General features: G+C 28.7%; 1 protein-coding gene across 1 annotated transcript in view; it reads left to right on the plus strand.

Annotated features, from left to right (window-relative positions):
* The window catches only part of LOC141451362 (rho-related GTP-binding protein RhoE-like), a 285,880-nt gene that overhangs the window by 272,884 nt on the left and 2,310 nt on the right, over positions 1–10,686 (plus strand). Inside the window, exons 3-4 of the mRNA XM_074122672.1 lie at positions 8,208–8,317; positions 8,549–8,683. Of these exons, the coding sequence (XP_073978773.1) occupies positions 8,208–8,317; positions 8,549–8,683 (245 nt within the window). The remainder of the gene's footprint in view (positions 1–8,207; positions 8,318–8,548; positions 8,684–10,686) is intronic.

Below are 10,686 nucleotides of genomic sequence, written 5' to 3' on the forward strand. Positions count from 1 at the left end.
AAAAATTACTAAATTATTAATTGCTAGTTTGAAACCAGATTTATAAATACACATAACATACCACTCTATAAACAGAAATATTGTGTTATGTATTTAGTGTGTGACAGCTAGTGCCAGAAGCCTAAGGAAATAGGTAACTGTTTATTTCCTGTTTGTATAGCACCCAGCCCATTATTTCCAATTGCTAGTTCTGTTTGCTGACCATATCAGTACTGGTTGTCTCTCCTGTTTCCATTCCGTATGTATATTACACAATGTGTTGCCAACGGATAGTCACAATGAAAATCTCCTACATAAAACATGTATTCTAGTAATAATTGTAAATATTCTGAAACACAAACTATGAAGGACTTCATCTTAAAAAAAAACAAAAACAAAAAACCCTTCATAATTGTTTTTGTTCATTCGTTATCAGTATAACATTCTTTCTGTTCTCAAATTACATAAGTTTCTTCTGTAACCATTTCGAAACTTTACATGTATAACGTACTCATTAGGGTACTAAACCATTCGGCGAGATATCATAAGTACACCAGTCGCAACAGAATTAGGAACACCACAATATGATCCGCTCTGAACGTTAAGCATGCTGAGAAAGTGATGGAGAAAATTATAATGGCCTGCTCAGGATGAAATTTTCATATAATATATCGTTTGAATTCAGATCAAAGGACATAGGGAAAGAAGTTTCCAAAGATGAAACGAGCAAGCAATGTGCACAATGTTTTGTACAGAAGTAGATTTACGTTGGCAAAACCGAGAAATTAGTCTCAAGACTGAAGCGAATGGTCCACGCTTTGCTGTCCACGATGAAGAATGAAAGAAATGAAGACTTCCTTCGTCTCTGGAGGCAAGGAGTTAGTTGTTGTTTCATTTTGCAATAAAATTTAAAAAGTCACTCGATATTTAATTTAAAGTCAATGTTCACTACTATTGCCATCCTTTAAAATGGAAGTTTCTACTTTTTATTTGTTTTCTGTTGAAATATTTTTTACAATGAACTCGCCTGTGTACAGCATACAAGATAAAGATGGCATTGTTATTAATTTTGTTTTATCGAGACTTATCTAGGAATTATCTAAAAAATTTGTGTCTTTATGTAAGTTCAATATTGCATATTGTTTGTGAGTTTCTGAATGAAATACAACTCATAAATAGTTCCTTTAAAAATAAACAAACAAAATTAACAATTTTAATTGAACATGAGATAATTTGGAAGCGTTTGCAATGGGCCAGCTTAATTATTTTCTCAAAAAAATCAATTTAGTGTGAGTGTATTTCGAGGATTAGTGCTTGCAATGTAGGGAAGAATTTTTGGACAATAATTTAAACATCATAATTTAAATCATCAATTAAACTTAATTTTATGACTTCATATATTCTTTTAAATTGCCATTTTAAATATATCTATACATATTATGTATTATCTTCGAAACTTTAGAATTTATTAATTAAACAAAAAAATTATTTTTTTTTTAAATGTACAATATGGAAGGAAGACACTTAAAAAACACAGATTAGAAAACTTGTGAGTGGAAAAGACTAAACAGAAAATGGTGGATTTGCACATCAATTTAAAACTTTTAATGCATCCTTCGCTCGGCAATAAGGAAGAAGAAGAGTTTTGCTGTTGGGTTGGTTTGTAGGAGTTTCTCTACATCCAGGGTGTTGTCTCTCGTCCTTTTTACTTCGGGATCTGTCTCTGACTGTCGAGCTGGCCACACCTTCTTTCAACTTAACTGATTAAAAACTCAAACAAGCAACATCCTAAATAATGAAAGTATTCTAATTATATATATATACAGTTAGTTTTCATAAAACTTTACCCTCTCACTTGTTTGCAGTGAACTTGTTTTTCAAAAAAAAATCTAACAAAGTGCCTTTACTTTATTTTTCTAAATATATCATATATTCAGAAAATATTATCAATCTTCAACTTCTTTTAAGAACGAGTTGATATACCAAGCTTTTTAGCTACCAATTTAAATCTCTTGTGGGGAAGTAGCCTAAGATAATGGGGCATTGACTAATAGATTAACTTCTAACTTACTACAGGTATACTTCTCGTTCAAGGAGTTATAATTATTTGGGTAATCTTATTTTTCAATTCAAACATAAGAGCAATATGTTTGTTACTCGGTAGGCTCTTCTCAGAAAGCCTAACAAAAATAATTTAAATAAATGATTTTTTTTGTGTTAAATTACTGCTGGAATTTAATAAGATTTGTCTAAACCAGTGTGACAGATCATTTCAAAGATTGGATCCTTCGATAAAATCGATTAGGTTCAAATTTACACTGACATGTTTGGCTTAACCCTTAAAGTTAGGGCTTTTCAAAGTTCTGCTAAGTCGTAAGATTAACAAGGGAAAGATAAACAAGCTCTTTTAAGGATCCTTCCCTCTGATTTGGACTTAGAAGTTATGGTACAGCCAAGCTATTTATTTTCAATTATTCTCATTCAATAAATATATTTTGTATATTTTGCAATCATTGGGATAATTTTGCTAGACAAACGGATGGATTAGAAGGTAGCAATCTTTTTATTGAAACCTTTGGCCATCATAACAATTATGTAAAAGACGATTAAAATTATTTTCAAACTTAAGGTTTGGCTAAAGGAAAGTAACCAATATGCTAAGAGAAGGCTTAAAACTTCTTAATATAAAATAATTTGATTATTTTATTTCAAATAGGTTCACATTCAAATTAGAGTAACTTTAAAGTAACAGATTTTAAGTGTGTCTTTAATGAACCTGATTAACATCTTTTTAATTTGTTAAGAGATTATTTACTTGTTTAATAATTTTTAACAAAATTTGCAAAATAGGTAGAATTTAAGCGCACAAGTTTTCAATTTAACTATCAACAAAAAACTTGTCTCTCCTACATTCAAAGTCAAAATCAAAATCTATCAGTTCACCACTACCATAAAAACATCCTGAGGTTTCATATCCTTGTAGTCTCCCCACTGATTTTTTGACGCAATTCATAAAACAATATTATAAAGTGAAATAGATTTCGTCCAAAATGTTGAACATGTTATTAAGACAATATTTATTTATACATACACAAATATATTACAAATGTGTGGTTTAAAATTATAAGTATTGTAACACATAGTATTTTACGTTAATGTTTTCCAATTTTATATACATAAATCTTTTGTAACATTATCACAGAATGACTTCATTACTCAAATAATAGTGGTTGCGTTTGGTTTTATCTAGGACCATACTCTGCAATAATTGAATAAATGTTAACAAATAAATGATAAGATGTTACCAATAACTTTTACAATTATATATCATTTACAAACAAAGATAGTATTCAAAACATTAAATAGCTTACCTTATTTCGTTTTTCTATTTATTTTCTCTATTTAAAGATCTTTTCACAATAATTGGTGATAGCTTGCACATAGAAAGGCAATTCTTTTCTTTTAAAACATAAAAGAAATATTAATTTGAATGCAATTACTAAATTCGGTTTAACAAAGAAATTATCACAATGTAAAACTAATTCAGCAAAGTTTATCTAAAGAAATTTTATAACAAGATACAATTTTCAATTGCTTTGTTCTTTCCAAACCCACCAAATAATCATATAAGAAAATGTAGAATTGATAAACAAATTTTTATTATTACAAATACTGAATTTTTGTCATTAAAATGCATATTATTAACTAACTGCATTTCACTCAATTTTAAAATACTTACATATTGTTCCCCTAAAAAATATTTTGAGTCAAGGATTAGCTGTTTTATTATTGACGCAATGGATAAAACAATATTATAAAGTGAAATGGATTTTGTCAAAAAATGTTCAAAATGCTATTAAGATAATATTTATTTACACATACTAAAGGTGGCTGGTACCGATAGACTTAGGCCCTCGGACTACAAAATAATTTTTTAGTTTCTATTAATTCGAAAAAATCTAACAATCGAAAAATTCTATGAAAATTTAATTTACATCTCAGACTTTTTCATACAATTTATCAATCCTTTCAGCGATTGAACACTAGCTCTGCAATTCTAAATCAAACTAGAAAGTAAAAGATAAATGATTGATAGAAAAATTATTCCAAATTTTTTAACACTTGTTATTAATTTGACTTAAAATTCAATAGTAGTGACAGAACTTACACCCTAAAGAGTTATTTTTTATTTCATTTAAACAAATTAATAAAATAATAAATTAATTCTTACTTGGTGGCACTTTTTTTGGCGTTGAACTAGAAATATTTGATATTGGAGCGTCATATTTCTTGAAATGTTTCTTCACTGATGAAATGAATTTTCTGAAAGCAATTGGCGTGGACAGAAGTGCCAAGTTGAACAATAATTCTACAAATGACATGATCGTTCGCTGTCAGTAAGAGATACTGAATAATTAAGAATCTTGGCTTCGATAAACAGTATTTTACATTCTGCCCAATTTGGACTATTGTTCTCATAATAGGGAATTTCAACTTATTGACTTTCTGGGTACTTAAAAAATGTAAATTAAAATTGTATTATTTAAAAATATGGAGATATTTTACTTTTTTGTTTGCTTAAGTTTGAATTTAATCTTTGGTATTTAATAACTTCATTACCCAACGCTCGATAACGATTCAACTGTAACTAATAAATCATTTCCAAACTTTCTTTAATTAAATAAAAAGTTAGACTTTTTTTTTAAGAAAACGGGTAACTAAATAAATGAACCAACTTTTAATGATAGTCTAGAAAAAAATTCGTTAAAAAAAATCTCCAGTTTATCATAACCCTCTGAATATGTGTTGTGGACTTGTTAATTTTTATCTAACGAGTTCCTCGTTATAAAATAAATCAATATTTAATTTAAACTGACATATTCACCAATACTACTTATAATTAATCTAGATTTAATATGTCACATTTATGAATATCAAAGTTGTAAATAAACTGTTCTTTCGATAATAGCTTGAATCTTCATTAAAATTATAAATTGCTGAGAAGTTACTTAGTTTATTTGCTCAAAAATAACAAATGTGCAATCTTTACCAGTAAGGTTAAGTGGAGGAGCATTAAGCATTAGCTATTGACTCCACACAACTCATACCATCGACTGAGCCGACAGGGGAGAGTGTAAAGTCATGGTGTACCATCCCTGTTTCGAGTCCTGCTTGCCCTTAGAGTTTTTCTTCTTAGGAGCCTCTCACATTCTTGTGATAGACAGCATTATCTCCTTACAGACAACACTGTCCCAAGGCCGGCAGAAAAAAGTATCCGGGATTCAATCAGCTTAATAAAAAAAAAAGAAAAGGGGACTGCAGTTTAAAATATTTTTTGAACTGAATTCATTTACATAAAAACCAGTGCATTGTAAGGGAGAAAAGCCCTTAGAAATCGGGCTTTATCAAAAAAGTTAAATTTCAGTTATCCTTTAAAACAAGGAAAATTTGAAATAATAAAATGTTTTATTCCTAAAGCAGCTGATTTGATTCTGAGTTAAAAAGGGATTAAACATTTTCTTCTTCTCCTTTCTTAGCAGTACAGCCCATGAAGGGGGAATTTTCCAATCGAGGAAACATTTTCTTCAGAGATGTAATAACAACGATAAGACTAGCAGAAAGTATTTAATTATGAAATCAAATGATACGATTCTGTTAGAATAATGTCATTAAAATTTTAATATACATTGTACATACATACATTTAATATTAATGGTCCTCTGCTGAATTTACTAATTAAAGAAATTAGAAAGACTTATGGGTAAGTAATAACATTTCCTACCTTACTGATGTGTACTTGGGATAAACGTTTATCTTCAGTATTTTGTGTAATAACTTACTTTAATAGAGGGCAGTTAATAAGATTTAGACCTAAATTTAAAACTGAGGTTTTATCAAAAATTTGGAGACCTCCCTATAGAACCCAAGATATGTTCGAAGAATAGTCAGGTTATCATGTAAGTATACTACCGTATATAGTAATTTTAGAAATTTAAATCATATTCAAATTAAGCTCATGATCCTATTGTACCTTCTCATGATGATAAGAGGAATAAATTGAGTTTTTCAATTAGTTTTCCTTTGCCTGAATGAGTTTTCAAATTTTAGAAAATTGACCTCTTGTGTTGTGTGTACAGCATTTTTCCAAATTATAAAAATCTTAGATGGCTCTCATTAATTAAATGCCTTAGAAAATACAAAGATTTTGTACCCTGCTTTGTATGTACAAAGGTACCCTGTTTCCAGCATTTTCTCTTCATCAGCTAGCCTTGCTTTAAAATTTCTCGTCTTGGAATTTAAAGAATATTTAATGTTTTAATAAGTCATATTTCTTAACCAACGTTAAGATATTAAGAAATAAATACACATTTTTAAATAAAGCATGGTTTATTAATAGGAACATTAGCTTGATTATTATTTACATAAAATACTTTACAATTCCGCTCTTTCGATATATATATATTTTTTTTTTTTTTTACTGTTAAACATTGTGATAAATACATAATTAAATTTTATTTATATCCAGTCATCTTCAAGATCATTTAAAGGAAGACAGGTAGTAAATTGATCAAAATCTTCTACTTCACTTGAGTCAAAATCCAACATCTTGATGCATTTACTTCGAGGAATTGGTGGTAGATCCATATAGAACAGAGGCTCGGCCAGAAAAATACTTGAATCTAAAAATACAAAGTTAATATGCTGAATCGTTTAATTAAAATTGAATTTTTATTAAGATAAGTAATTTATTAAATATTAAACCAAAACCAGCTTGAATTAATGAAGTAACTACTTTGAAACGTAGGATTTTCGCCAAGAAGTTTGTAATTTGATAGACTAACTTAACTTAGTACAAGTTCGATGGTTTCAAAATGTTCATCATTCAAAATTTAAAACAGATAAAAAGAAATCATATTAAATCAAGAATTAATAAAAAAAAGGCAGCGTAGAATATATTATTTAATAAAATTGAGTAAGAATAATAAACTAAGAAATTCTAAACGTTTGATTAAGAGTATTTACTTACTAGCTTTAAATTTTTCCTTTAAATAAATCAATATTAACTAACCTGTCCTTTTAACTGGAGTAGATGAAACTATATTACTGCACCTTGATTTAGTATACAACTTGATAAATGTGATACCATCTCCAACAAATCTTCTGCCAACTTCTTGATAATATTCACTTGGTTTTACAATGCTTATCATACCCAATGCTAATTTAGTGTTAAGAGTCTGTATAAGCGCTTTTCGGGTGAACAATGATTTCTGAGTAAGATATAAACATATAAGTACACCTCTTACTTCACTCATCATGACTGTTAGCTAGCGGATTGTAGAATGAGGCTAAGCGATTTCTACCTGAACCCTCAAATACCGTTAAGAAGTCCCTTCAGAGGGGTGAGTAGTAAGCCATTGTTATTAACAATGACCAAATTTCCACCACTCTTACTTCAATTTTAATGTCATTTCGATCACTTTCAAATTCAATTCAAAGTCGTAATTTCCACCAACTTATCCATCTTTTCCCACCAATGTTTTTGTACCTTCAACAAATTCATAGACCAATTGAAATCTTCCGATGAAATTGCATTTTGTTTTAGATCCTTAGTCCTTTGTACAATAAAGAATTGAATTACTGCATATCAAGTGATTAAAAAAGACATTCTTTCAATATATATATATCATAAAATAAGATTTGTTTATTATATTGTAATATACAATTTGTGTATAACATAGTTACAAAAAAAGAATTGCATCTTAATACGATGCTTTTTAATTCGTTGGGCATTTTCGTTGTCAAAGTCTTATCTTTTGTCTAAGATTATTTTAATAAATATGGATAACACGAATGTTTAAATTAAAAAGTATAGCCCACAAAAATTGAACTTTTGAATTAATTTGGCCCTTGGTACATAGTGAAAAAAATCAAATTGGATTCATTTATATTATTTTCAAAACTATTCAATTGCTAATATTGCCCTGAACTCATGTCATGGTTTTGACTCAATGGTTTGTCATGGTCAGTGTTTAGCTGATACCAATGATGGCTCATTAAAAAAAGCTTCAGCCATTTGAAGTTTTTAATGCGACATAGTTGGTTTTTCGTATTCGATTTATAAATATATTTCTTTTATTAGCGAAACATTCAAATTGTAGAACTGCATTTTGTGAAATTATTATGACATTACTTATACTTAATGAATTAATGTTTCCATTTTGTCGCAGGTTCGTTAGCATATGACAGCGTGCGACCATTAGCCTATCAAGATGCTCAAGTATTTATGCTGTGTTTTTGTGTAGCAGATCCTGACTCGTTAGACAATGCTGTCAATAAGGTGATTTTTTTTTTTGTTTCTACTTTGAAGTTTAAGGAAAGATTGTATCGAATTTATTATGAATATTTAGTCAAGAAAGTTTAGAATATTAAGCTAAACAATTAATTTTTAGGCATGTGGTTTTACTTTCTTGCAATATTTTCATACAAGTACATGCTTCGTTTTGCGTTTAATTTTAAGCATTTACAAGTAAATTGGTATGAATTAGTAAGATATTTGTTTTATTTGCAGTGGTACCCCGAGATTCGAGAACATTGTGCGAATACTGCTGTCATACTCTGCGGCTGTCAAGTTGATTTAAGAACGGACAAACAGACAGTTGCTGAATTATCTTTAGTTTTCAAATCACCAGTAACTTCGGAACAGGTAGTGTGATATTTGGTAATAAATTAATAAATATTGCTGGTATTTTATTAAATTCTTATAAAAGAGAAGATCGTTTGCTTCAAAAACTCTATTGTAATCCATACAATTTCAAATATATATATATCTAGAGAGAGAGATTAGTCTGTTTGTAAACTCATTAAGGTAAAAAATTGAAAGCTTGCCAAATGCTAAAATATATTTACATCCGATACGTTTCGAATCTTCCCTAAACTAAATTCAGTTTAATTGCATAAACGTATCTGTGGAAGGAACATTTAAAAAAAAAGAAGTGACCTGAAGCCATGGAGATTAGACGTATTCTATCAAATAATTTACTTATAAGAACAGAGTGATACATTAATTTTTTGTCTTTAGTGAACATATTTTTGATGTATATATAAATTATATCGAATGGAAACATGAGTTTAGTTTTGAAAGTACTTCTGCAATTTGATTTTTAAATTTGATTCCATTTCAATTATTTTGTTTACAAGAGAGAGGATTGCTTCTCTCCATTTGTAGTAATAAGCACACATTATGATAACGCAGTGTTTATGATTGTTAATTTTCAAGCCTGTTATCCAAAGATTGGAAGTCCATATTGGAGAAATATTTAATATTTCATTCACCTGTAGATACTACTTTGTTTTATGATGGTTAGTGTAGAGTACTTTAAAAAATTTAGTGTTTAGGGACCATTTTTATTTACATTTGATACATCAAACTCCAAATAAGAAAAATGGAACAATTTCAAAATTTTCATCTCATACAGTGTTTGGAAAACACAATAAATTAGAAACCTATTTATTCTATCCATCTTTGTTTGTAGGTTTGCCCAGTTATCGATTAGTTTTTTGCCCATTCTTTACTAAGTGGACATCTTCTAACGAGAATTTGACTTCCACTTACTAAATTTTTAGTGTGTATCATTCATGTCAGTATAATATACGCTTCCACTCATTGAATGTGAGAATCTCTTAACTATTATCTGTATTAAAGAGCCCTTATAGCTGACATTTCGGTTGTAAACAGTATTGTCTGCAACGAGAGACAGAATAAGTATTACTATTGAGTGAAAGGAAATCTGAAATACTGTGGCAATGATAATTCAATTTTTTCTTTATTCCAGTTCCATTTTACGACTCTTAAGTTTTTTATTTCTATTTTTTTAATATATTTAGTTTAGAAATGTGATCTCTAACATAAATTTGATTAAAAGTAAAGTCCAATTAAATTGGACGAAAGGTAATATTTACATAGTTGTATGCATCTTAAAGAGTACTGATTGATTGATAGATCTTAGACCTATTTTGAATTTGTCTTCATTCAAATTTGCTATTAAATATGATTCTGGATTCCTAATCGAAGAGAATTTTACCAAGAAATTCAATTGTTGTCATTGTTAGTTCAATAGTATTGAATCAATAACTTCGCATACTCCATTCGAAAATAAAAAAATTAAACATTTAACAGATCCCTCTAATCCAGATCACTTCTCACAAATCTGAAGCATCGGAGACATGCAACCTTTTCAACAATAAACGCTGATCTCTTAGTCTGAAAGCTTGCCACTATCGGCTTTTATAGTGGATGGCTGTTTTCAAGCCATGAAGGAATTCTTTACAAAATCCTTTATTTCTAGATTCCTCTTTTTTGCATATATCTATTTACGCAGTGGCTAAGGAAATAAATAAATAAAACACCTTAGAGAGTTTAGGCGTCCTTATGTTTAGTTTCAATAATGAAGATGGCTCTTTAAAAAAACAGTGATTAATATATTTTGGAAATGGTCAGTAATTTATAATTTTAGAATAATAGCTTTTATTTTTTATTTAACATTTAATATGTTTGTTATTCATGAAAGTTGTGAATGTTACTGTAATTATCACTTAAATAGGAGAATAAAAATAAATAAATTGCATGTACGCGTATCATGTTAATAAATAACTGATCCTTACAATTTTTTTTTTTTTTTTCATACGGTAACTATCTTATTATTTCAG

The sequence above is a fragment of the Rhodnius prolixus genome, unplaced genomic scaffold (genome assembly GCF_049639745.1).
Source record: "Rhodnius prolixus isolate KJV_2025 unplaced genomic scaffold, Rpr scaffold_8, whole genome shotgun sequence".
Taxonomy (NCBI): Eukaryota; Metazoa; Arthropoda; class Insecta; order Hemiptera; family Reduviidae; genus Rhodnius; species Rhodnius prolixus.